The 27,845-nt window shown below is 39.6% G+C and overlaps 1 protein-coding gene across 2 annotated transcripts; it reads right to left on the bottom strand.

Annotated features, from left to right (window-relative positions):
• Positions 1 to 4,083: 4,083 nt before the first annotated feature.
• On the bottom strand, positions 4,084 to 9,058 carry LOC147633339 (CBL-interacting serine/threonine-protein kinase 9-like). Of its 2 annotated transcripts, none has more exons than XM_086806401.1 (14): positions 8,408 to 9,058; positions 8,145 to 8,207; positions 7,858 to 7,929; positions 7,633 to 7,740; positions 7,124 to 7,204; positions 6,976 to 7,029; positions 6,762 to 6,887; positions 6,412 to 6,501; positions 6,180 to 6,302; positions 5,974 to 6,093; positions 5,770 to 5,883; positions 5,569 to 5,625; positions 5,397 to 5,471; positions 4,084 to 5,089 (listed from the first exon to the last, which is right to left on the bottom strand). In XM_086806401.1, exons 1-14 carry the CDS (start codon positions 8,618 to 8,620, stop codon positions 5,024 to 5,026), a joined length of 1,362 nt encoding a protein of 453 aa, XP_086662527.1. In that variant the 5' UTR covers positions 8,621 to 9,058; the 3' UTR covers positions 4,084 to 5,023. The 2 variants fall into 2 exon arrangements, with proteins under 2 accessions (XP_086662527.1, XP_086662528.1); XM_086806402.1 differs by having other exon boundaries at positions 7,858 to 7,965; positions 8,408 to 8,460.
• Positions 9,059 to 27,845: the final 18,787 nt, after the last annotated feature.

A 27,845-nucleotide genomic window follows, 5' to 3' on the forward strand; every position in this document is an offset into this window, starting at 1 on the left:
GCTTGGAAGAGATGAGAGAGCCCTAGTTATTACATTAGGACTAGGAGATAGTTTCATCCATCATACTACATCAAAAGAAAATTCTAAAGGAGCCCTAGCCATTGCATTAGAACTAGGAGATAGTTTCATCCATCATACTACATCAAAAGAAAATTCTAAAGGAGCATGGAATGAACTAGAGCGCCTATTTGGTGCCAAACAAAATAACTCTAAAATTAGTCTTAAAATTTAATTGTTTGGATTGGACATCAAAGAGAGTAAGTCACTCCACGATAATGCTTATCTTATAATGCATGCATGAAATACATTTACATGGGATTCATCCTAGCTTGCTATACCACATGCTCTTGAAGCAAGAATCGCTTTGTGACCATTGTGGACACCCATCCAAGTTGTAGATTTGGACACCAATGCTTGAACCTACATCCTTTTGGTATGTTTGTCTTTGCTCTTTGGTATAGAATATTAATGGGGCGACATCCGTTAGTTCCAAAATGGGCCAACAATGTGGCCAGTGTCTAAGGAACTATGCCATGCTTTACCATTATTTGCACTCAAGAACATCTAGTAGAATTCATTCTCACACGTAGCCAAAAACATCCTCTTCTTATGGCGAGTAAGATGTTGAAAAATCAGACACTTCATGATTTGTCTCATTGATTGCTCGTTTAAGAGGTGTAGGCAAGTGGCTTTGCACTCATCATCACACCAATTGTTTGAAGGCATGGATCCACATAGGGGTTTGGTGGTAAAGAAATGTGTGCAAGGGAAGGAGGTCTTAGCTAATTATGTAAGATAGAAGGCACCCAGGATCACAATTGCACAAAAGTTATAGAAATTGAAATACATTTTTATCTTCACTCTCATCATTATCATCCACACAATTGAAAATTCACTCAACCAAAATTACGCAAAAAAAACTTTAAAATTACATAATTACACGATTTTGTAGAGGAAACTACACTACACCCCCATTCTCACTCACATGAACCGCCCCTCCGTAGAGGTTTGATTGATTTACAAAATAGCACAAATCTTTGAAATCTATTGATTGCATCCTTAATTTATAATTAAGTTTAATTAAGAGATTCCAAACCCTAATCATAACAATTTGCATGAAGAAAGCCAAAATTTACATAATTTCCATCTTTTGGATCACACATGCGTACTGCCAATAAATAATAGCCACGTGCCCATGCAAGATCGCAGCTTTGGAGAGGTTACATAAAATTTGCATGTTTTTTTTCCACTGAAAAATGGCCCTATTTTAGGAACCTTTAAGGAATTGGGAAAATTCTCCCAAGACAGCATCTTAGCCTTTTGAAATCTACACATTAATGTTCGAGGGCTTCATGGTAAAATCCTTCATCTTAAACCCCAAAACTTACCCGCACTACTGCACACAAGCCATGCAAATATTGAGCTGTAAATGACATGTGTACTAGTTTGGAGGGCAGATTTGGGCATAAAGATAGACTAATCAGCCCAAGGTCTCTTCAAAAAATGTTTTCTACTCTGAATTATCTACAACTTTTTCATACAAACAATCTTCTAATTATGAGTCTAAAATGCTCAAAAAAATCCCACAAGATAGTAAAAATAACTCTCATACACAGTCTTTTTTTATAAATATTTTTCCAAAAAGAAAAGTTTTCAAGGCTAGAAATTGGAGCATTATAATAGTGAGCTGAGATGATAATAAGGGGGCAATGGAGCAGAGGTGTCAAGTGTAGAAAGGAAGTGATAAAGGTGATTCGGATTAACCTTATCGATGTTGTGATGAAAGTGGACCTATGTTTAGTGACAGGGGGGCCTATCAAGAAATTGTGGGGGAAAGTGGTCAAATGGGGAGGAGAGAGGTGGTGGTAACATCATGGATATGGTGAAAAAGGCCACGAGTCCCATCACATAATCCATTGTGCTAGAGCTTCCCTATGTGGGAAACAAGTGATGCCTCTAGAAGAAGGCCATCTAGTCATACTGCTAAAGATAATGCACCCATGTGTGTGGCTTCCATCTCCTAAATGTATCTATTAAATAAAGTGATGTGGCTATGATGTTCTATGTATCCCCATGTCCTTTAGGTGCAACATAATTGGATTCTCAAAGTCAAAAGGGTTGCACCCGGTGGCTCCGTGTTCTCACCATAGAAGTCTCCCCCAATAAGAGGATGTCCCCTAATGTGGAAAACTTTGTGATCTCAGTGTATAAATACAAGTATGGTGGCTAATCATTGACATGGAGATTTGTGCATGTGTGGATGTCTATGGTGGGAAGTAACATACTATTTTGTGTACCGATTTGCCCCTCACGAGAATAGTTGCATCTCCAACTATCTAGACCACTATAAGAATGGTGTGAAGTTGTGGCCTGAATAGGGTTGTAACCCCTCGAATCCCTAAACTCCTCCATAGACTATATTCTCTCCCCTATATACTAACACCCACATATGGCCCAAGTCATGTGGCAATCTGTCCTCAAAGCTCTGATGTGCCTCCAAGTAGAGAACGATGTCCTTCCCTCTAAATGTCTCTACAAATCCTCTTGGACCATACCACAATCGTGTACCATTTTAATTCCAAATGGCTACACATAGCTCAAATATGGTCTAATGCTATGTGACAATCACATGATCACCATCGCAATAAAGGTCCCACGTCATTACCTTGTGTGCCTCAAGCACCTTCACCATACTAAGTTTCTTTTGATCCACATGTAAGGACCTCAAGTCATCCCGCATGAATATTTTCGTGCCTGTATGACAAGGTACGAAAATATTCTTGCATGACAAGGCATCCTTAAACTTGAGAACCCTTGGCATCCTTCTTCAAGAACCCTTGGCATGACGAGGCATCCTTCTTCAAGTGACCCTTGGCATGACAAGGCATCCTTAAACTTAGAGAGAAGGAGGCTCTCCTTGGTCACATCCTTCCATGTCTACCAACGTCAATGAAGGAGACCCCCATAATTTACATCGATTCTCAATATCCTCCTTTGAGGACCTCAATGCAAGGAGGCCAATTACGCTCATGTAGAGAGCTCAAGCATAGCCATCATATCTTTACTTCTTCACAACTTCCACTCACTTGAAAAATACACCTACTTTCTCCTTTGTATCCTTTATATCCTTTCACAACCCTCTATTCTCTTCCTTCATCTCCATCTTTGTGTCCTACACTTATTGGCGAAGCCTTGCATTCTCCTCCCTAAGTTGTTCTAACTCCAACTTCAAGTCTTCCCTTATGGACTCCTCTCTTTTTTGTGCTAGCCTTCTTTGAAGAAAACTAGCTCATCCCCAAGTCTTGCAAACTCTCTCATAATGGTCTTCTCCTTTCTTTTTTGTGCTAGTCTTCTTTGAAGAAAACTAGCTCATCCCCAAGTCTTGCAATCTTACTCTCATAATGGTCTTCTCATCCTATCATGACCTCCATCATGATGGTGAAACCAACCCATATCAAAGAAGACTAGCTCCTCCCTAAGTCTTGCAATATCACCTTTATATTGATCCTCTCATACTGTCAAGATCTCTTTCATGATTGTGAAGCCCCCAAGCCACCCCATAACAATGGAGCCATTATGCCAAATTTGTATGAAAGGTTGTGAATGTAGCACACCCCTTATTGTGCTCTCTCTCTCTCTCTCTCTCTCTCTCTCACACACACACACACACACACACACAGGGTGCTCACTTGCACCTCATGGCACCACTCAAGCATCCCCCCCAAGCCACATCACCTCTTCATAAATGTGTGTGTGTGTGTGTGTGTGTGTGGGTGAGTCGAGTAATTGATGTGTGTGTGTGTTGTGATCGTGAGAGAGAGAGAGAGAGAGAGAGAGAGAGAGGGATAGTGCATGTGGATAATCAATCACCCCTTTTACGTGCCATTTGTTCCACCTTCTGAACAAAGGAAGATCTGCTTCAATTTGGATCTTTGACCTCACAAGCTTTGTAATATGCTTCACTAATCATATGCATTCATAAATGCACGCTACCTGCATTAATTAATAACCTTAGGTTATGCCCATAAGGAGAGAGAGAGAGAGAGAGAGAGAGAGAGAGAGAGAGAGGCGAAAATACAAACATTGAACAAAACTTTGTGTATTTCGATAGGTTTTGAATGTAAGCATATTAATTTGCCTGTACTAATATATTACATAAACGTCCAGCAAGTTTGCAGTCCCACGGCCTTGATCTGATTTCTTTATCAACATGACCTGTATGGCCTTGATTGTAATGGAATCAAGGTTGGGATTTCCTTATGGATCATGCTTAAGTTCAATGCTTACATTCAATAGAGCAGGTTAAGTCAAAGATTGATGTCGTGAGCAAGTGGCACACATGAGAAGCTGCAATATTTGCGAGATTCAGCGACAGACCGCTGTGAGCAGCATACAGAGAGACACAAGGTGAGCATCATGACTACTCCACAAGGATCATGACGAAACATTCGAGCCTCGATGGAGATCACATGCATTTCACAATGCAACCTGGCTCTGATACCTTGCATCTCATAAGCTTCAGTTCAAAAGCCTAAACACTCCCACCTCTCCCTCGCATTACATCGACCAATTCCAAACCTCACTTTTCAGAGGTCCTTAGCAAGTTACAGCTCTTTAAAGCATACACTCTGGGTCATTCTCTAGTGATTGAATAGAAACTATTCACAAACGTAAGGAACAACTCCACTGGGATCCTCAGAGTCTGCACACTTGTTCCACAATCCAAAATGCCATTGCAGCAGCTTCAGTGGTAAAATATTTAGGTTGTGCTAAGCCAAGTTCCCCACTTCATGAGATGTAAGTGCATGTACCACACTGCTTCAGACTTCAAGGTTCTCATGTACAGCAGGAGTCTGATGCCTGTCGATTTTTTAATGTGAAAAATGGCTAAAGGCTGGGTGTTTCAATGCCTACATGGCCATCTACCTTAAGGTGATTATGAAATGGCCTTGTTTTCACTGCTCCAAATAGAGCACCAGTATATGTACCTCCTCTTGATCCTGGCTTTGAGTTTAAGCACTTTTTATGACATGTCAACTTCTGTCTTCCACACTATGTCCTTTAACCCTGTTGAAAAGTTCTGGCAGAACTGCAGGCAAGCGAAGTGAACCAAGTTAATTCATACAATGATAAAGTATTGAGGGCCTTTACAGACAGATCCCCTGCCTGTTGTGGACAGGCGAGGTTGAACGGGGGACATCTCCCGCCCATGAGGGACAGACTGGCTGCTGGTGAGATCTTCTGTTTCATGGGCGAGGTCATCTAGCTTTCAGTAGGACTCGTGTAGAAGGGGCCAGGTCACCCCTATGGGGCTGACCATTGGCCTAAGTCATGTACAGACCGTAAATCTTCACAGTTTCTTTCTTTCCCCCATAAAAGAGAAAAAGTGCTTGTACCTTGTGGTACTCTAGTGTGTCACCTCCCACCTTTCGTACTTCCACGACAAAAAGCGAGGGAGCTACCTCGAAAACCTGTCAAAATACACCTCCAATCTTGTAAGTGATTTCCATCCTACACAAATGTTTGGGCCTTGAGTCAGCACAAGTCCTCAGCTTCGACGCAGCTTACCTCTGTTGCTATGGACAAATGCCCTTTCCTCCCCGTTTCAGAACCTTGCAGCTTCATCTGCATGAGCGAGCCTCAAAATTATTCAACACAAAGATGTGTGTACATGCATACTTGTATGTGCACACATGTGCATGGGCGTGTGTGTAGGCATGCATGTTAGCATGTGTGCACCCATGCGCACGTGTATGCATGCGTTCTTGCCTTGTAATCACGTTTTTGGACGTTGAAGCCAAGAGGTTTAGCAGTCTCCTCCATCTTCGAAATGATCTCAGAGGCCGGGTGCTTGGACGTAAATCGTGTCTCCCGCTTGATCCCCTAATCAAACATTGTGAGCAATATTAATCCCTAATCATATTAGCACGTGTGTTTTTGTGTACATATTTAATAAGAAAAAAGGCTCCACACCTGTTTCATCTCAAATAATCCAGATAGATTTAGGCCCCTAGAGAGAGAGATGAGATCAAAGGCATTGAGGAGGGTGGGTTTTGATACTTTAGGCTCTTTCTTTTCCGTCACAAAATGCTCCTGCAAGGATGCCATGAAAGAGCTTTTGAGTAAAACCAAGCACTAAGAACTTCACTCAAAGCATCAACCCATACACAAGGGCGTACTTTTGATTCACTGAAGACCACATCCACATCATCCAGATTGATCTCCTCATCAACCTCGAATTTCTCAGGTTTATAGCCTTCCTTAAACCAAGGATCTTCCAGAATTTTTGCTATTGTGATCCGCTGTATGACATGCACATGTCTCTTAGTCAGGATAATAGCTTGTGTCTCTTGACAGGAAAATAAAACTTATCGAAGTAATTATGTAATAATTCTTTTGGTGGAGCATTACATGCTTGACATTTGGGGTCAGTATTCTTTTGATCAAGTTTTGAGCTCCTAGTGAGAACCAAGGTGGACACATGTAGTCACCCTTGCAAATCTGGCACCATGACAACATAAAGCATGACACAATCCATGAGGATAGATTGATATCTAAGCTATTAAAGCAGCTATAGTTCAAAACAAATAGGCTGGATACACAACATTCCCCACCCATGCGACAGGCAGGAATTTGGACGGGCAAGATTGTGATGAGCAGCCTGGATGGTCCTTACTGACAGGCAGAGAAGGTTGTGTGACAGGCAGAGAAGGTTGTGTATCCAGCCTTACTTTTACAAAAGCAGTAGACCGCAGGCCAACCTTTTTGTAAAGCTGGAGCAGGTTGCAATCTTCGAAGGGTAAGGATCCCGACATTAAGACGAACAGAATAACACCACACGACCACAGGTCTGCTTTTGCTCCATCATAGCCTTTGTCATAGAGAACCTGTAACAGATGGCAAAAACAAATGGCACTTTGAAAAAAAAGGCAATGAATATACTCATTTAAGTATGAAAACCCTCTATAGAAGTACCTCGGGGGCAACATAATTTGGTGTTCCGCATGTGGTGTGTAGAAGTCCATCCTTCTGTGGCAGATACAACAATGAAAAAACTATTATGCACAGCACAAATTGCTTCTAAACACTATCTACTGCCAATCTGGATTGGTTCCTGACTTACCCAGCATTGCTCCGGCAATGCACTCAATCCGAAATCAGAAATTTTCAGATTACCATTCGTGTCTAGCAGTAGATTCTCCGGCTGCAAAACAAAAAGGTTTATGCGTCACAGGCTACAGGGGAAGGGGAGCCTACTTTGTTCTGTGCACTTCAGCTCGTAACCCTCAGGCTCTTCACTTCTAAGAAAACCCCCAGATCACCAATATGTGGAGTGAGAGTGTGTACATGCGCGTATGCACGTGTGCGTGCATGTGTGTGTGTGTGTGTGTGTGTGTGTGTGTGTGTGTGTGTGTGTATTGTGTGCATGCGTGCGTGCGTACGTGTGTGTGTGTGTGTGTGTGTGTGTGTGTGTGTGTGTGTGTGTAAGCAAGCACACGCACACGCATATATACATACATACATGCATGCATTACTGCATACAGACACACTTTCTTAGTATTGGGTGGCCCATTTGTATGGTCAGAAGGAAAATCAAAGCACTAATAAACGCAGGATGAGTAAGCTTGTAACCTTCAAATCTCGGTGATACACACCCCTGCTGTGGCAATAGTCCACCGCATTGATGAGTTGTTGAAAGTACTTCCTGGCTTCCCCTTCTGACAGCTTCCCTTGCCGTTTCTGGGCACGAACAGTACATCAACATGAAACATAATAATGAGAAGACCACATCCACTTTCTCCATACTTGGAACAATTAAATTTCTTTGAAGAAAACCTAAAGCCATCCAATACTCACTATCTTGTTAAAGAGCTCTCCCCCTGTCACAAACTCGAGAACAAAATAAACCTTGGTTTTGCTGGCCATTACCTAAACTCACAAAAATGTCTGCATTAAGGTGATATCCTTCACAAGAGAAGATCATCCCATGGGCACTGGTTAGCACTTGGATTAGACGCAAATTAAACAGAATTAATGACCCATATCATGCAGGGTTGAAGATTAAAAATATTTCAAAATAAGCAAGATTACAGGTCCAAGTTAAGCAAGATTGAGAGCACTTTGCCATCGAAGCCGGAGTTTACCTCGTAGAGCTGCACAATGTTTGGATGCTTTACCAGCTTCATTGTGGAAATCTCTCGTTTAATCTACACACACAAGTATCGAACAGATAATTACTGAGAAAATGAGTAATTAGGAGGTTTGAGTAAAGAATTACTAGATTAAGATCTCACTCTCACACACATCACACCTCTCTCTCTCTCGCTCTCTCGCTCTCTCTCACACACACACACACCTCTCTCCCTCTCTCTCTCTCTCTCTCTCTCTCACACACACACACACTCACCAGTTGGACCATCTTGTTCTTGAGGATTTTCTCCTTGTCAAGGATTTTGATGGCGAAGTGCTGGCCGGTGTGAATGTGCTTGGCGTGCTTGACCTTGGCAAAGGTGCCCTCGCCCAGGGTACGCCCAAGCTCATACATCCCAACCCTGGTCCTCACAAAAGAATAGGAAGAAGAAGCATTAGAAGACAAACAAGAGCTCGAAGCTTCACTCATCTTTTCCCACCTTCTACCCTTCCACGAGTTCCCTCAACCTATGCTAACACAAATCCCAGTATCTTATAGCTCCAATGAAGAGCACCCCTGCATCCATCTATGGTTTCTCAAAAGCACATAGTTGTATGCAAGCACTGTCAAGGTGACCATCTCTTCTTCCCCCTGTTTTTGAAAGCTTCTTCCAATGGGCTGTAGATTATAATTGTGGGCTTCTCGAGCTTTTTGGGTAAGCGGCGGTGGTGGGCTACCTAAATTGAGAGAGAAAGAGAGGGGGAAAGGGAAAAAAAAAAAGAGGAGGAGGAGGAGAAAAGAGAGAACTCTTGATCGATCCCTTTCTCTCTGTATACATGAGCTTGATCCCTTTCCCTCCATATACATGTATGTTATATGTAATTGGGGCAAGTGTGGATAGAAGCCATTTGTTACTTCACACTTCTTTCATACTTGAAGTATTAGAAATAGAAATTGAAGCTAAGTTAACCAAAACTAGAAGTATAAGACCACATATAAACACTACAAAAGACCATTTCACTAAAAATGCCCGTAATGTCCTCTGTCGTCGTGAGACCAGTCTCCTGTAGTGGCCTCTATGTAGGTGCTCTATGTGTCTCTGCTCAATCATCTCATATGTGCATCCTCGTGGGTACAACATTGGTCTCTACAGCCATGTCGGGTCTGGAATCTGTGGATCCTCCCTGTGAGTCTCAGTGTGGTGTGGTGGGCTGTCTGGCTCTTGGGTCTCTCACACATCGTGAGTCTGGTGGCCCTGCATCTGTCTAAGTCTCCTGTCTCTGAAAGTGAAAGCCTCTTTGACGAATAGAGCTAGGCATCTCTGATCCTCATAGTCAATGACCTTGGAAGTAGGGCCAAAGCCATCTCTAAAGAGACAGTGAAACCTCCCCCGAATCTCATAGTACGTTGGGCATCTGCATATAAGAAGTGCTCCTCTGTCTCAACCTCGCCCATGTCACATATGGATCATGTCCGGTCCTGTCTGCTGACTCTCCTGCCTCTCCTCATCCGTCTCATCCTGCCTGCCTCAATCTCCAATCTGATGGGTGGGGTTTAGGGGAGCCAATATGACCGATTACGGACTCCAGAGTGGCCGGACACTAGTAAAAGTGGTTGGGCACATGTGAAGGGCTTTTATCTATTAAAAGAGGATGACTCCAGAGATAGTAGTCGTGTAGTTTTTGGCTATGGTTGGGAGGTGAACCAAGGAGCTCTCATCACCCACGTTTGGAGAAGAAGATCATGCAGCCATGGTTACCCTGAAACCTTAGGAATGGCGTGAATAATGAGATTAGACTTGTCATTACCAGATATCATTACGATTGGATTTAGCTTAGATCTTGTACCTAAAGGTAAAGATCTCTCTTTTATTTATCATGCTCTTATCTTTCTCTAACACAATATGTTTTTTTTTGGCATATTAATAAATTGAGTCTCTACTTTGTTTTGAAGTTCATCTTTATCACTACAAGATAATGAGCCATTTGCAACATTTAACAAAGGACTCGTATAAACAAGGGTACTAAAAATAAATATTGTTTTCAATGGTGCTGGTGTACAAGTGTTGTTATATTATATAGCAATTCTTATACTAACTCTTATAGCAATGCTATGGGAAAAAAAATGCGTACTGCCTAGATGGGTTTACATGGGTTAAGGTGGAACTTTCTTTGAAATTTTTTGAGAGAACACTACATTTGAGAGCTTGAGACATCAAGTCTTTCTCTTTCTCCCCATCTCTCCCTTATTTTTTATTTGCATCTCTCCCTTTCTCCTCATCAAGGTTGAATCAAAGGTGCATTCCTTCTCTCAACCAAGTCTAAGACCTTAAGTCTTCCTCTCTCTTCCCATCTCTCCCTCTCAAGTCTTTCTCTTTCTCCTATCTCTCCCTTAATTTTTCTTTGCATCTCCCCCTTCACATCATCAAGGTTGAATTAAAGGTGCATTCCTCCTCTCAACCATATCTAAGATTTTTGGGTTCCACAATTCCTCTGTCCATGTCTGCATTTATTTGGCTCATTTCTTCCCAAATATCCTTGCATAAGGATTCTTGCTTTCTTAATAGAGAAGCACTTTATTGAGTGCTAGTTGTTTGATGGAACCAAAGGTTGGGTGGATTTGAGGAAGTATGGTTTGATGCACTACAGTCATCTGGATTTTTGTTTCTAACAATTAGCTCAATTTACCAACACCATATCAATCTAAAGGAAGATTCCATCCCTATCCAGCAAAACAAAGATACCGAATGAACTCAAATTATGACAAAAGGGAGAAGGAAGAAATCCGCAAGCTAAATGATGCAGTAACAATCACAAATCCTTTTTCCTTGCCATTCACATATTTCATGCTTGATGTTGTAGCAGGCCATGAAATGTATTCATTTCTAGATGGGTTGAGTGGATATGATCAACTACAAATGGCCCTGGAAGACCAACACAAAACAGTTTTCATCACAGAATGGGGAGCTTTTACATCAAATGTCATGACCTTTAGCCTCAAGAATGCGCCCGCCACATTTCAGCACATGGTTCAAGATTTTTTTGTCGATTTCCTGGCCTCCTTCATGTGAGTATTCATTGATGACTAGTGTTTTTGGTAAAACATCTCAACATTTGATGCATCTACAACTGTGCTTGGCCAAATGCAAACTCTCTAGATTAAGTCTAAACCCAACCAAATATGCCTTTGTTGTCCAAATTGGAATGTTACTAGGCCACATCATTTCCAAAGAAGGAATAGCAGTCGACCTAGCCAAGATCAAGGTAATCCGGAAAGCCCCACCTCCAACAAATGAGAAAGAGCTTAGAAGATTTTTGGAACAAGTCAAATGGCACAATAGAATGCTCAGATACCTTGCCCATGTAGCAACCCCTTTGAATCAAAGAATGGTACAGATCAAAAAACCTCTCACCAAGCAATTAAGGCAGGCAAATTTCAATTGGATAGAGGAATGTGACATCGCATTCCGACATCTTAAGCTCATGTTGTCAGAAGCACCAGTGGTCCAACCTCCAAACTAGGACCTACCCTTTAATGTCTTTGTAGATGCCTCTGATGTCGCAATTGGCAATGTGCTCATGCAAGAGACCAAGAAGAAATTATTCCGGCCTATCTACTATGGCAGCCAAAGGCTCTCTAAAAAGCTGAGCAGAACTACTCAAACACACACAGAGAAGCCCTTGGCATGATCTATTCTCAGTAACCAAGTTCCAGCACTACTTATTGTGTAACAAATTTACCTTTCATGTAGATCACTCCACCTTGCTGTATTTGGTAGATAACAGAGTCTAGCAGGAAAGCAAGCTAGATGGATATTAATACTCCAAGAATTTGAGTTCACAATAGTGCACACCCTAGGTGCCAATCATACAATGGGGAAGATGACCTACCAGATGCTGAACTATTTACAACTCACACAGTCACTCCCATCCCCCAGACATGGTATGATGAAATGCTAACATTTGTTGTCACAGGTCTGATGGTGGAGGATGACCTTTCCAGAGATTATTAAAAGAAGATTGCTATCCACAACTGGTACTATCACATCAGCTTTACAAGAAAGGGAGTGACCAAATCCTCCGGAGGGGTATCCCACCACATGATGAGCAGGAAGCTGTCCTCAAAGAAACCAAGGAATCAGTGGAGGACACTTTGCTAGAGAAATCATTGGGAGGAAAATCCTCCAGGCAGGACTCTGGTGGCCGACAGTGCTTGGTGATGGCTACAAATGGGCCAAGCAATGTGATGTATGTCAACATCTTGGCCAGCCAACAGATAGAGACAGGATGCCACACAACCCAATCCTTCCCCTAGAACCATTCCAAAAATGGGGCCTCGACAATGTTGGCCCATTTAAGCCCTCAGTCCGTTTCATCGGTCATAAGTATATCTTAGTAGCAACAAAATATAGCACCAAATGGGTAGAAGCACGTGCTCTCTGGGGGGATAACATAGCACAATCAACTGCCAAACTTCTGTACAAGATGATCATCATTGATTTCGGATGCCTGATCAAGTTGATTAGTGACCAAGGCAAGCACTTTGTCAATGATGTCATCAAAGAACTGGTAACCCAACATCTCATCATTCATAAACACTCCATAGTATACTATTCGCAAGCCAACGGTCAAGCTAAATCAACTAACAAAATCCTCAAGAAGATCGTCAAAAAGTTGGTCAATCAAAATCACAATGACTGGGATGAAAAGCTTTATTTAGCTTTATGGGTATTCCACACAACCTATAAGATCTCCACCGGAATGACCCCATTCAAATTAGTATATGGCACTGAAGCAGTTGTACCAATGGAATTCCTAGTGCCAAGTCTCCGCATTGCTATTGTAGAAAAGGTAAGCCCGGAAGAGTCCCTTTAACATCGCCCCTGGACTGATGAAGTTCACCTCAAGAGTTTCTATGTCACCACAGTCATTCGGAAAAGAAGGAAGAAATGGGTTCGTCATTCCAAATTCCATATATTCAAAGAAGAAGATCCACTCCTGCTATTTCAGTCTCGCATGGGTCCACATCTCGAAAAACTGAAGCTCCAGTGGACAAGACCATTCTGGATCGTCGAAAATGTCTACAACGGCACTTTCCTTCTAGGCACACTCAACGACGAACGCTTTTAGAAGCCAGTCTAACGGCTATTGCCTACAACCCTACCACGCGCCGATGCCATTGAATCCCTTCATTAAGGCAACAAAACCACCAATCCACTACCTGAGCGTCCATCACCACATCATGACGACATCCCTCTCCAACAAACAATCATGAAAGATTTGCTTCAATTCCTCACCGACATGATGTAGTCTAATCAAATATTTTCAATTACTACGTGCCAATGCTACATGGTAACTCTTTTTAAACCCCCCCTAAATTCAACTAATATGGGTGTATCTATCTGTTTTTGAATGCAGCACCCCTTCTCGCCCCAAGCCATAACCCTTTGCCTGCAACCACCTTCTACATTTCCTCACCTTACACATGTTCTGTGTACAACCATGAAGAATACCGTATACATACCCAAAGCCAAACTCCTAACCTTAGAAAACCTAACCCCCATATCCAAAACTGGAGTACCACCTATCTGTACATCCACAGCTCATAAGGCATAACATACCCCCAAAATCCAACAACCCGTAGTTCCTTCTTTTGTCTCTCTAACTGCACAACCCATAGTCACCATTACCCTAGAAAAGAAGCCACCACCTACAATGGTAGGACTGGCCCTCGTAGAAGTTTCCATCATGAAGGGAAATGTTTTGGTGCCGCCAATCAAGATTTTTACAACGAAGGGAGAAGTCGAGGATAGCCAGAAATAATCCCCAGAGTTCATCCCATGGAAGGCATTCGTCATCCTCTGCCTTCTAGATCCAAGATGTGCCTGCTACCACAGTATTCAGGATACGGCCTCTACAAGCGCCGCACCAAAGATCCTCACCGACTTTGGTCAGAACTCGCCCAAATGAAAGACATCTAACAGTCTAGAAGATGACAATTTTGTGGGTTTGAGTCAACGGATTGGCAATCCGTCCCACCGGGTGTGCCAAAGTGTTAATCGTAGGCTATTTGACACCTCAGTAAGGAGGGAGAGGGCTCGTGAAGGAGGCACCTATTTCACATCATTACTCCATATTTTTAATTTAAAAAAAATAGATATTTTATCTCTCCTCTCTCCTCCTTCAAACTGGATCAAAAAAGTGGGCTAAACTGGTCCAAAACTTGTCCAAAATGGATCAAACTGAAGCTGGAAGCCTCTAGATCCTAGTTGGACTTGGTTGGTGGCCTCCCTCACCTTTAAATAGACCCTCATTCCTTTGTGTTTTCATCTTTGTGTATTTACATGCCAATATTATCTTCAAATTAGTGCAATTTTATTATCCCTCTAGTTTGCCTCTTCTTGGGTAGCTTTGGAGCTTCACTAATCTTCATCCTCTCTTGGAGATTACCCTCTTCATCTTGGTGGCCAAGCTTTCTCTTGTGGGCTTCACTTCTCTCTAAAGAATCAAGCCAAAAACCAAGGGTAAGCCTAAATCAATGGTGTTTTTCTATCTTTTTCAATGGTAATCTTCTTCCCAACCTCTCTAATGCTTGGGAAGCATTTTAATCAATGGTTTTTTCTTAAAACCAAGCTTCTAGTGATTCATATTGTTTAAATGGTTTAATGCTAATCTTTTATGCTTAAATATAATATTTTTGATTAGTAAATGTCTCTTTTAGAAAGATTACTCATCTTTATGGATGAATCCTTCTTGGAGGGATGGATCTTAGTATTAATCTCATTTTTCTTAATCAAAACTCTAGGCTTAACAAGCTAGAGATAGAGATTAAGCATTTTTATGATTTTTATTCTAATAAAAATGAGGATTAATTCTTTTAAGATTGTTTATGATGAAGAAAATTCATATTAATTCATTTTAAGTTGAAAGAGAGTTATGCTAACATTTTTGTAGGCATTTTCATATAGGAATGATAAATGGATATTTTTTAAAATATAAACAAGAGGTTTATACTTAATTATGCTTATGTATGCATGATATATTTTTAGTTTAAAAAGAGGAAGTCTCACCATATTTCATAATTATGTATAAATATTTAGAAGTATAATTTTTGAGAATTCTCAGAAAATGCAGCAAAGCTTTGGTAAAATTTTAAAAAAAATGAATTTAATTCTATGCATAAAATTGATAATGAAAAAAGAGGAATGCTCATCATATTCTATGCATAAGCATTTTAATGCTAAAAGAAGGATTTTTGTTACATTTATGGAAAATACATTTATAGTATTTATGTATAAATGTTTAAATAGAGAAAAAAGAAATTTTGGTTATATTTATTTTTAGTATGTGCATGCATAAAAATTTAGATGCAAAAAGAGGATTTTTCATGATATTCTATGTACAAACATTTTAAATATCAAAAGAGGTATAATTATCATATTTCAAAATAAGTATATTCATGGTATGTATATACATGGGTATTTTTATTTATTTATCAAAAAGAGAAATTTTTATTGTACCTTTAATTAGAAAAATGCATAAATTAATTTTGGTGTTAAAAGAGAAAATTTCACCATAATTCTACATAGATAATTTAGGGCATGTCAGGGCATGTCAGTGCCAAGGTTCAATTGGAGAAAAGAATATTTTAGAATATTTATATGAGAATAATTCAATAAAATATGTATGCATATTTTATCACTAGAAAAAGAAATATCCTCGTTAAATTCCATTATTCTCGAATAGAATTATTTATAATTTTATTATATCCAGGAAAGAATGAATTTTCATAATTCTAGATTGGAAATCACAGTTATTTTATCAGATAAAAAGGAGAAAAATCTTTAGAAAATAAATCTAGGGTTAAATCCGAGTATTTTAGGGTTAGAGCATGACTACAAGAGAAAGGTGGGTCAATAAGATGCCTGCCCATCTCTTGAATCAAAAATTAAACCAAGTCTTGTAACCGTTCCCATTTTTTAAGTACGAAGAATGGATAACTGGCGGATTTAGAGAAGTTTTCCCTAAGACCCGAAATCAACCATAAATAAGTTAGAAATTCATTGTAATAAATGTGTGGATCACCGAGATACGAGATTCATGATTTTCATTGAGAAAGTCTGGATTTTGAAAAGGTTTTGTGAAATCAAACTCAACAAGAAATTCTTACTTGCATAGAAACTCTGTTTTTGAAAAAGTGATTGTCTTACACCAGAATGCTGGAGGAAGCATTTGGCTTATGGTTTAATCTAAGGAGAATTATGTTGCAACAGCTGGCAGGGAGTCATCAAAGGACATCTCTCACGGTGGCAAAGCCTACCAAGGTCTTGATGACCAGCCTCGGTATGGTTGAAAATGGTGCGCTTCTGGTATGATGGGCGAGTGAAGTACTAGGACACCTAAGGAGGATCCTAGAGGGTTCTGACCAGGCGATGCCCGGGCTTACGCCTGCTTGGACACCCATGCGTATGTCGAGGAAGATATTGATGGATTGGTGAGAAATTATCTAAGTGATCTGGAATTGAAATTGGATCTTGTTGGTTGACTAGCTGGTCTTCAACAGAGAGTCCAGATGACATTTTGATTTTAAAATAATGGAGCTGGAACATTGAGAATTATGATGGAAACACTGTGGGCTCATTCCAATTCTATTTTGAAGATAGTTGAATCTGAGAAAAGGCAAATTTCATATTGGGTGCGTAAGTGGTGTGTCTATGTTGTATTTTGCATGAGTGCCGGCTAGGGGGCCTGGGAACTCTTTTTCATGGTACCCGGGGATAAACACAACCTAATTTTTATAAAAAGGGATCCCACTAATACATTGGTTGGCTAACCCATGGGCCGCTGATTGGGGTTAGGCTGGATCGGTGGATTCCTACAATAAATTCAGTTACGTTCTAGTTACGATAGTTAGAGTAAGTCCTAGGAAGATTCTTGTTCTATGGAAAAGAATCAACGGCTGTGCCTCGCTTATGGGAAAAAAAGTGATGATTTCTATGAACCAAGTGCAAGTTCCTCCTTGATTCGGCCATATGACCTACGGGTTTTAGTCGGAATACAAAGGATAGATCAGTCCCTTGACTGCGTTAGAAGATTTTCCTGGAGGAATCGCCTATGCTTTCTGGGCAAAGGGAAGTTTTTCCGGGTTCGATTTTGGAAGAGCCGCCAGATTAGTCTCTTGTCCAGACATTCGTGGGGGTGAGGCCCCGAGTGGGAAGCTCTGCCCCGCACACAAGGTTGCTACTTCCGCTGCCAGCACTCCATAGTTCGATGCGCAGAGGGGGCAGGGGTCTCACAACTAGCCTTGCATATCAACAAGTGCATTCATGGTAGACTTATATGGTCTTTGTCAATATAGTGTAGTACATTGAAGAAATCAAGTAACTCACCTTTGAGGCTTCAGTAGTAGCCGTACATAGTCTGCTCTTGCATATCAACAATTGTGTGCATGGTAGACTTATATGGTCTTCGCCAATATAGTGTAGTACATTGGAGAACTCAAGTCACTAAGCTTTGAGGATTCAAAGTTGAAGGGAGATAATATAGATCTCATAAGGGAATCTAAAGTCTTTCTTACTTTCCTCCATGTTGAAGGATGGTTTGGGAAAAAGATTATGGTTTAGGTAATCCACCACCACAATAGTTGTCTTTTAGTGGGCTAATCTTTTGGTTAGGTCTTTCTCCACCTTTCCCTTGTGGATGGCCTCTTCTTCTTATTGCTATGGGGATTTTTCCAGTGTTGCCTACTCTCTATTCCTAGTTCTTAAGTAAGGTAAATTCAAGTGATAGTTGTATCTTCTAATAAGAGTTTTAAGGCTCCCTGTTATGTCTCCTCTTTTACATTTTGGCCTTCCACCTCCACCTCTTCATCTTCTTCTTTTCCTCTTTAAGTTGAAGTAATCCCTTAAAGAACCTGACATCTCATCGATTTCCTGCTTCGGTTCTTCCTTTTTCTCTTTTATAGTCGAGGCTACCTAGTCATATTCTTCTAGTGCCGTAGTAGGTGAAGCACTGACTTATTGAAAAAAGAATGAAGGTGTTAAAATTTGGGATCTAAGATTTGTTATAGGAAACATCTTCCTTATCTTTTGACTTCGTGTTAGCAAAGTCATCTCCCTCCTCTTCCTTATCATGCTTAAGCTTTAGCAATTCTTGAGCAACATGGTCTCTTGGTGTCACCTTCTTCTTGGGCTACTGCTTTTTCTTGACCCTTTCTGCTTCTTAATCTCTCCCTTGGGTACCACTATCTTCTTTGATGTCTTTCTCCCTTGTTGGGAATGAGTCCCATAGCTTCTAGAGTAGTCCTTTAGCTTCTAAAATCAATGCATTACTGCCGGTCAAGCAGGAGAGAGTTATCAAAACACTTCAATGGAAATTCATCTCATGGACCATTGCAAGGAAATATATAGGTTACAAAGACAATCAATTTAAGTGGCAATGCCATGGATCTTTTCTTCAACCAAGGCAAAGCAACAATGCACGGTGTAGGCTACCCATTATTTGGAATTAACATCATTAGAAAAAGTCAAGTCAGCAAGGATTGGAATTGACATCATAAAAAAAGTCGTCAGCAATAATTGGAATTAACATCATTAAAAAATGTCAAGACATCAATGATTGGTGAAAATTTGAAGGTTACTTGTAGTTAAACTACATCATTTATCAAGGAAAGCGTATGTAGGACTTTAAAATTAGTTATTCAAGTTTTACATAATTGGTGCATTGACTACTTCACCAAGGTAAGGATCTTGTCATTTTTAGTATTTTTTAAATTTCCACTCCCAATGAAAGGTAGTTTCATTCGGCTCTTTAAATAGGAAGGTAAAGTGGAGCAAAGTCTTCATGATGACACTAAGGACAATGAAATAGATTGAGAATCTTTATGCATGACACCAACTTGTATAAATTATTATTTTGAACTGCATTGAAATCTGTCTTCCGACTTTGTGATTTGTGTCAATCGTACTTTGACATTCATTCATGATGGGTATGAGGGATTACAATGAGGCGGCCCAACTCCTTTAAAAAATCAAAGAAACAAATTATAGATCAAAACAATGTACACAAATTATAGGTCAAAACAATGTACATATCTCTCAATACTTATATTTTGTAATATGATGCCAAGTGATCTTATCTTGGTAATGGTAAAAAAGAGTAGTTTTTTTTTTAGAGATGGGTTTGCTAAGTATAAGAGTTTGGTGGATCTAGGCTTTGATATCAGCTAAGACCTTAAGATAAATTTCAACATGAGATCCCTAAGGCGGCATACCAATAATACATAATGGCTGGGACCTCCATTGCTTGTCCATTTGATTCCACAAGGTTATGCAAGTGTCGCAAGATGTTCACACACCAACCCCCATGCATGTCCTAAATGGGTGGGTGTGGGTCGGTTACGGGGCAGGGGGTACACTGGATAGTCAATGGGGATGGGAAGTACAGTGGTGGACACTCAGAGCTCGTGTCGAAGTCTCTCTCGTCCCATGTGCCATATGGTCCCAGACTCCCATGGGGGGTGTGAATGTGCTAACGTACAGCTACTTTTGGACCACCTCTTGTGTCTGATGGTCCGAGAGGCCCATGGGGTGTGTGAATAATGTGCTAACCTAGTACTGCTTTTGGACCCCGTCTTGTGTCTGATGGTCCCGAGAGGCCCAGGGGGTGTGTGAATGTGCTACCTAGTACTACTTTTGGACCACCTTTGGAAGCAAATGGAGAACCGTGAATGTATGTGGTGACTCGTGAGGCACAATTTTTTTTAAAAAAAATGAAAAAATGAAATGGGATACGGAAGTCCATTAAGTGCGGCCCGGATCCGTCGAATATTCTGGAATCTCGGTCAAAAATAATAGAGGGAATCTGATAAAGCTTCGCGTCACGTGCGTGCGCGAATCCCCTCGCGGGTGCCAACAGAACTGCTTTTAACCAATAATTGATCACTTTATATGTAGCCAAAGTTATCAACGGTCTTATACTACTCAGACCTTATAAAGGTGCCCACCACCTACTCACTAGGTGAACTTTCAATGAGAAATGTCCCTTCCTTTTGATGGACGTCCCTTTTAGGTTTGTCTCCATCACTCTCACCCTCTTCCCACATGGGAGCTAGCTCACCGAAATGCTCACTTCTCCATGCCCTTGTGGCCCTTTGTAGGCCCTTGTAAACTGGTAGACCATGAGCATTGAGTTCACAAATATTAACAAGCTTCCATGCTAAATTCTCGCACAAACTTATCACTCCTAAGGAACAAGTAGGTGGGTGCAATAGCATAGTCGATAAGGCGATGAAGACCCTTTCTCCCCCTAGAAAAAGAAAAAAGAAGGAACAAGTGAAAAATGCGCATAAACCTACCTTGGGTCTTTTAGTTATGCAATGGGAGCATGCATGATCATCTGGTGAACATTTTTTCATGAGCCCTTTGCGCTTTTCATGAGTATGGACTCGTATATTATGAGTGCAAACAACCATCTTAGTGACTCCTTTGCACATGCCATTTGAAAAGAACCAAAGGGAACAATGATTTATATAGGTCAACATGCTTTTAAGATTCATTTTATTAAAAGTAATCCTCGAAATGCTAAGATTATGGTGACTGAGAACCTAGAATTAAACTCATAATTGTTGCTTTGCATTTTGTAGACCACCATGATGATCAAGTGTCCTTCATGACTCCTTTCATATGCATACAAGCTCGAGGGCCTTTCCAAACTTGTGCAAAAGTCTTGTGGCAAAGTCGTAGCTGGCTAGGGTCTATGGAATGCACTAACTTAGGAGTGGGTTGGCACATTCTTCTTACATCCATTATCACCCTATTAAATGTAAGATTCGAGGTGTAAATTTAATTGCACTTAAAACTTGTAGCAACATTCCTCAGCTTGAGACCTCCTTCTCCTAGCCAAAATTACCAAGGACCTCCATCCCAAAAGTGGGGAAATCAGAGAAGAAGTTTTCTAGCTCAACCAGCTTTACTACCACCAAAGCAGTCACTGTTGCTGACTTGGAAGAAGATAATAAAGGCAGAACTCATGCGGCCTTTGAGCATCAAGGCCAAGATCAGTAGTTTTCCATCAGTCGAGCACTCGTAAACTATCAAGATAAGTAGTTTGAGCTTTTGGTTGATTTTGGAAACACTCATTCTTTCACTTCGCCTACATGCCACCACCCACTAAATGATGTAGGTAAGCTATTTTATGGATGGCATGTGAAAATTAGGATTCAAATGTCACAAGCCCAAATGGCATCTCAGTGAAGAGAATGGGAAGGTACACAATGCCAAATCGTGATAACTGATAGATTTAGTTAACTAACCAAATTGAATGTACCTATGCATTTTTTAGAAATTTTCTAACACTATAAATCAAGTCAAAAGCACCTAGTTGACTAAAAGAAAAAACACAACAAACCCCTTATTTAGAAACCACACATCTACCCAGAAACCTTCTTTATTATCATGACTTCAGTTTACTTAGTATTTTGAAACCTTAGCTTGTTTGTGCTCATTATTGTATATGTCAATAATGTAGTCTTAGCCTAAAGTGTCGCTATATCAAATAGTTTTTTTGGCATGCCTTGATAGCACTAGGTTCACATTTTGAAAAGCCCTCCTCCCATGTGGCACTAATCCACACTTTTGACGCTTATGGAGGCCTTGGTAGATCCACGAGAAGACAAATATCCACAAGTTCTCAAGTAGAGCTTAAAGAAACCTATTATTTATAATTGTTAGACTCACAAGAAAATGCATTTTTGGCATTATGGGACTTTGAACTAAGATTACATGGTTGACACTTTATACTACTGGAACATCAACAAGTCTTATGTCTATAATTCAACCAATCCTTGTGGATTAAGTCTTAGGAAAATAATAAGAAGTTGCTCATTCTTTAGCTTCAAGTAGCTCTCATCATGCAAACTCTCAAGATGCGGATGTTCCTTCCAGATGTTGTTTAACCACCCATGACACCAATTGTGTGAAGATTAATGAAAATATGAAGGAACGATAAATAATTCTTAAAATAAATGGCTTATATTCTTTTAGTCATAAACAAAAAAGTGCTTTGTTGACATGATTCACCTTACATTTATTAATAGATGTTTTAATAAATGCATTCCTTAAAAAAATTGAGGCAGTTCTCAAAAACATTTCTACTTGAAAGATTCAATGGCTTTACTCCATCTTAACATGCTTTCTTACAATTTGAATATATTAAACCTTATGCTTCAATTTGAATATATTGAACCTTATGCTTCAATAGAATTTAATAGATTCAAACAAGAATTTAATGGCCTTTTACTCTAAGCTACATATCTATACCACTAGCTTGGAGATTTTTTAATTTATAGAAGAACTAGGAAGGGGTTGAATCATATTTCATGCAATTCTCTCAATTGAGAACAAGCGTTTATGGAATTATCACAAAGATTCATCTACTTTGGTTACATTTTGAAGTTTGATGTCTCCCCTTTTTATAACTCACTATATGCTACTTTTTGGCATACGTTTCGTGAAAAGTCTCCTTATTTCCAAACGTACCAAATGTGGCTTTATGGCCCCAAGATTCAAAATGATGCGTTGTCTTCTCTTCTTGACTTTGTCCATATTGTAATTATACACAAAGCATCTCAAACATTGTTGTTATCGATAATGGGAATTATTTCTATTTTTTAATGTGTTTCATTCCACTATTATTAGGAGGTAAAGTTTGAAAACAAACATGGGGGATATTCTTGCTCCCCCTTATAGTATGGTCTTTATTTTCAATTTTTTAAGTAAATTTTAAAAATAGAAGACCTAGAAAAACTCTTATACTTAAACTTATTTTTGGAGCTTTTAATTAAATTGAAGATCTTTGCTTTATTAACAGTTCTTCAATCACCAACTTCATTGATATTAGAAAATTTGAGCTCATTGGGGTCTCATCTATCTTTCTCCATACTAAAATAGTAATTATGGTCTCATCTATCTTCCTCCATGCTAAAATAATCATGATACCTTTGATTTTCTTCACAATTTGTATAGAACAGGTAGGTTTGGACTTTTAGATTACAAGCTTCATTCATTTAAATAAAAATAAACCTAGATGTAAAAAATATAAAGTTATCCTTACAAAAAATGTAGGTTTGGACTTTTAGACTACAAGCGTCATTCATTTAAACCTTGATGTAAAAAATATAAACCTTCATTCATTTAAACCTTGATGTAAAAAATATAAACCTTCATTCATTTAAACCTTCATTCATTTAAATAAAAATAAACCTTGATGTAAAAAATATAAAGTTTTCCTTACCTTCATCCTTCATATATTTTATTTTGCTTTCCTTGACATATAACTTTTGTAAAATCAGATCTAAAAGTATTATTATAAATTATCTTTCTATTGACTTCTTTCTTGTTTTGGCTTGATAAATTAACATTATCTTAGTTCTCATCAATGGACTATAGGTCATCATCACACCTAGATGATGACTTATTGTCTCACCTAGTGTGAAACTACATTATGGGTTGTGGTGGGACCCCACACACACACACACACACACATAAAATTATGAGAATTTGTGTAGTCATATCTCTTTTCCCTTTTGATTGGGCTAGAAATAGTTAACCCCTTTTTATTAGGCTAGAAACTAGTTAACCCTACCAGGTCTCTCTCTTACTTATAGGGCCTAACTCACTCTATTTAATTTTATTAGCAATTTTCTACTTAAATTTTTAAATGCATGAATGTGTATATTATTCACTATTTTTACATTAAATCATGCCAAGGTCTATAATTCTCTGCATATTCATGGTTAATTTACTTTATTCACTTCTTTTGTACTAGAATTGAAGTGCATAGATTGGAATGAACACACTGAAGTGAACCCTATATATGGATGGCTTCCATTCCTTCCACAATGTGTACAAGGCTTCCATGCCCTTCCACAATGTGTACAAGGCTTCCATGCCCTTCCACTATGTTTAGATAAATGTGGTTTGGTCCTATAATTATAAGGACTTGTATGGTTACTCTATTAGTTTACAGTTAATTGAGCATATCGTGTAGTGATATGCTGAATGCTCCACCCTCGTGTTGTTTCTATGGGTGATAGATGGGCTCGATTTTGTAAGGCTCCCTTTATGAGGAGTAGCCGTTTGTGGTGATCGGGCACTTGGCCAAATGTGTCCAGATGGTTAGGAGATGGCTTATGTAGACTTGGAACTCTACCAAGTAGGTTGCATGGTTATGCATGCTATGTGACCACATTAGTGAGTGCTAGACAACAAATCGAGGACACGCTATTCCGAAGGTTGTAGGGCCTATTTAAGGGGGTCCAAACGGTCTTAGATGGCCATGGGAGCTGTGAAAAGTCCTTATGAAACTTTGTTGTAGTCTAATATGGTCCTAGTCAGATGATGTGGTCGGTTGGTCAATTTGAACCAAGTTGTGGGTTGATGGACTTTGTTGTAGTTTAATATGGTCCTAGTCATACGATGTGGTCGTAGGATATGATCAGTTGGTCAATTTGGACCAAGTCATGGGTTGGCCGTTATGGGCAACCTACATCCGTGTATGTGGTTAAATCATGCAGACTTAAGGAAGTAGGATGAGAAGAATAGTACTTTGAAGCCTTGGAAGAAGAAGTCCAAGAATAGCGCTAAAGCAAAATTAAAGCTGTTTATGGAAATAAAAGAAATATTTATAAAAGTTGAACATTCCTCAACTTCTAATGATTTGGTAAAGGAATCAGGCGTAACAACTTGTATGAGCTATCATACAGCCTGAACCAAATATGAGGACATGCAAGCTATCATACTGCCCTAGTCGAATGCCACGACGTGTAGGCTATGGCATGAGAGATTTGGGCACCTAAGCTTTTTAGTCTTAAAAAAGAGACAAAGATATGGGATTGTGGCACATCTACTAGCATTTTCAGAGATGTCAGATATGTGTAAACCTTGTAGGATGGGCAAGCAGCATTGGTATGTGCATTTCCACAAGAAAGAAAGAATCGTGCAAAGGCTCCTCTAGAGCTTGCACATGCAGATATCTATGGTAAAATGCCAACCACTACATTCAATGGTTCTTCCTACTTCTTGTTTTACTGGTTGATGACTTTAATATGAAGATGTGGGTGTATTTTCTTCAAGATAAGGTTGAAGCTTTTGAAACGTTAAAAATATGACATAACTTGGTAGAGAATGAGACAAGAAAGAGGCTAAAGAAGTTTCAAATAAAGTAAGGACGAGGATTCACATCAAGTGAGTTCAATGCCTACTCTACAAGGAGCACGGGATCAAGGGAGATTTGATAGTTTCTTATACTCCTTAATAGAATGGTGTTGCCGAGCACAAGAATCTCACAGTTTTGGAGATGGAATAGAGTAGGCTCAAAGACAAAGGATTGTAGAATTATTTTTGGGCCAAGGTACTTAACATTAAAACGCAAATCCTTAATATGAGTTACACAAAGGCAGTGAAGGGCATGGCACATCAAGAAGCTTATTTAGGTAGAAACCCTCACTTGCATATTTTACAAGATTTGGATGTGCTTGTTTTCTACATTTTCCAAACTCATCTGGGATTCTAAGAGCAAAAAGTGTATCTTCTTGGGATACAGTATGGATTCAAAGGGTTATTGAGACTATACAACCCAGAGACAAAGAAGATAATTGTCAACCATGATGTGATGTTTGAGGAACAACCTCATCAGGTGGACGATAAGTTCCATCCACACTATCTTAAAGCACCAGTAGGTAGACGCAACCACCAGTGACAATACCAAATCCACAAGAAGTGGATTCATCAGATGATGGTGAAGAGAAGCTTACAACACCTCATAAGGGGCAATATCCTAAATGGGTAAAGTAGCTCTTAGATGGGAAAGCTCCACCGATAATAACAGAAGAGCTAGCAAACCAAGCATCTACCAAGAGAATAGAGGAGAAGAAGAGGACCTCACTCACATTTTCAATATGGCCTTGATGGCTGAGATAATGAAGGCACGAGAGCCAACCATCTTGAAGGATGCATTAGCAAATCCAAACTGGAGGGGGCTACGAAGTAAGAGTTTAACTTAATTTTGAAAAACCATGCTTGGGATCTTGTGGATCATCTTGCAAAAATGGAAGATTATTGGCACCAAATGGGTTTGCAAGGCCAAGTACATTGGATGAGTACAAGGCAAAGCTTATGGGTAGAGGGTTTTGCATAGGTCGAAGGGTTCTACTTTCAAAAGACATTCACCCCCATAGCTAGATTAGCCATTCATATAGTACTTTCCTTGGCCGCTCATGGTGGGAAGTGGTCAGTATTGCAAACGAAGTCAATATTTCTAAATGGCCATCTCAAGAAGGAGGTTTATGTGGCATAGCTACCCAAGTTTGAGATACCTAGTTTAGAAAACAGTGTGTGTAGACTCTAGAAGGAATTGTACCGGTTGAAATAGCCCCCTTTGGCATGGTGCTAGCACAGATAGATGCTTTCTTTATAAGTATTAGTTTTTCTAAATGCCCATCAAATGTAAATTGGTATATTTTCTCTAAGCAGGAGAGGTACATGATGACATGATAGACCTTGGCCTTATGCATTTTTATTTGGCTGTTGAGGTCTAGCAAGAGTCAGATAAAATCTTCATTACTCAATAAAAGTATGTAGGAGAAATTCTAAAGGCATTTGGCATGGCTAAGTGCAAGTCAATGATTACACCCATGGAGGTTGATATGAAGCTATTTATGGAAGATGCTTCTCGACTTATGGATAAGAAGGAGTACAAGAAGTTAGTGGGGAGTTTAATCTTTCTGTGTAATACATGACCTGACATCAACTCTGCAGTTGGTGGCCTTAGTAGATTCTCAAATCAGCCCCCTCAAGAGAACCATTATAAGGATGGGATGTAGATGTTGAAATACATCAAAGGTACCATTGGGTACGGCATTACTTATAAATCTGGCAATTTTTGTGATAGCTTATTAGGTAGGAGATTGTGATAGCACACAATCTCTTTCTAGTTATACTGTTTTCTTATTAGGTTTGGAATTACATCCTCCTAGATGAGCAAGAAGTAGCCTACAATGGCACTTTCTTCTATAGAGGCTAAGTAAAAGAAGGCAATATGCTTTGCTTCATGTGAAGCAACATGGTTGAGGAGGATCTTAGGAGACATGGGTGTTTCTCAAAAGGGAGTGACATTGTGTTGATGTGTGACAAAACCAAAGTTTCTCAAAAGGGAGCGACTATGTTGATGTATGACAATCAAAGTTGCATGGTGTGATTGCCAAAACAAGAACCCGGTGTTTCATGCTTGCACAAAGCACAATATCATTATGTGCATGATCTTATCTTTAACTATCAAAGGATCTCACATTAACACAAGTAAAACATAAGAGAATCAAATTAGTAAAGGTCAAAGCCACATGCAAAGCAAAAAAGTGGCTAATGTTAGGTGAATGGAAAGCCATGGGCTCAATTAACAAAATCTCTTGGACCCTCAACTTCAAGTAATTTTCCATGCTTATCTCATTCCACAAAAAATGGAAGCTTTTTAAGTAATCTACCATTTGCTTAACTTTCATCAAATTGAGCACACATACCTACATTATACACACAAAAATAACCCTATTTATTTAGCCATTCTCTTTCGAAGGCTTGTTGTGAACATCTTGTCAATTAGTTAAGAAATAACACATTACTCTTCATGTAGACTTTTATATTAAACATGGTCCAACCATATTA

This window comes from Cibotium barometz, chromosome 12 (assembly GCF_041138505.1).
Source record: "Cibotium barometz isolate CiBa-2024 chromosome 12, ASM4113850v1, whole genome shotgun sequence".
Classification (NCBI taxonomy): domain Eukaryota; kingdom Viridiplantae; phylum Streptophyta; class Polypodiopsida; order Cyatheales; family Cibotiaceae; genus Cibotium; species Cibotium barometz.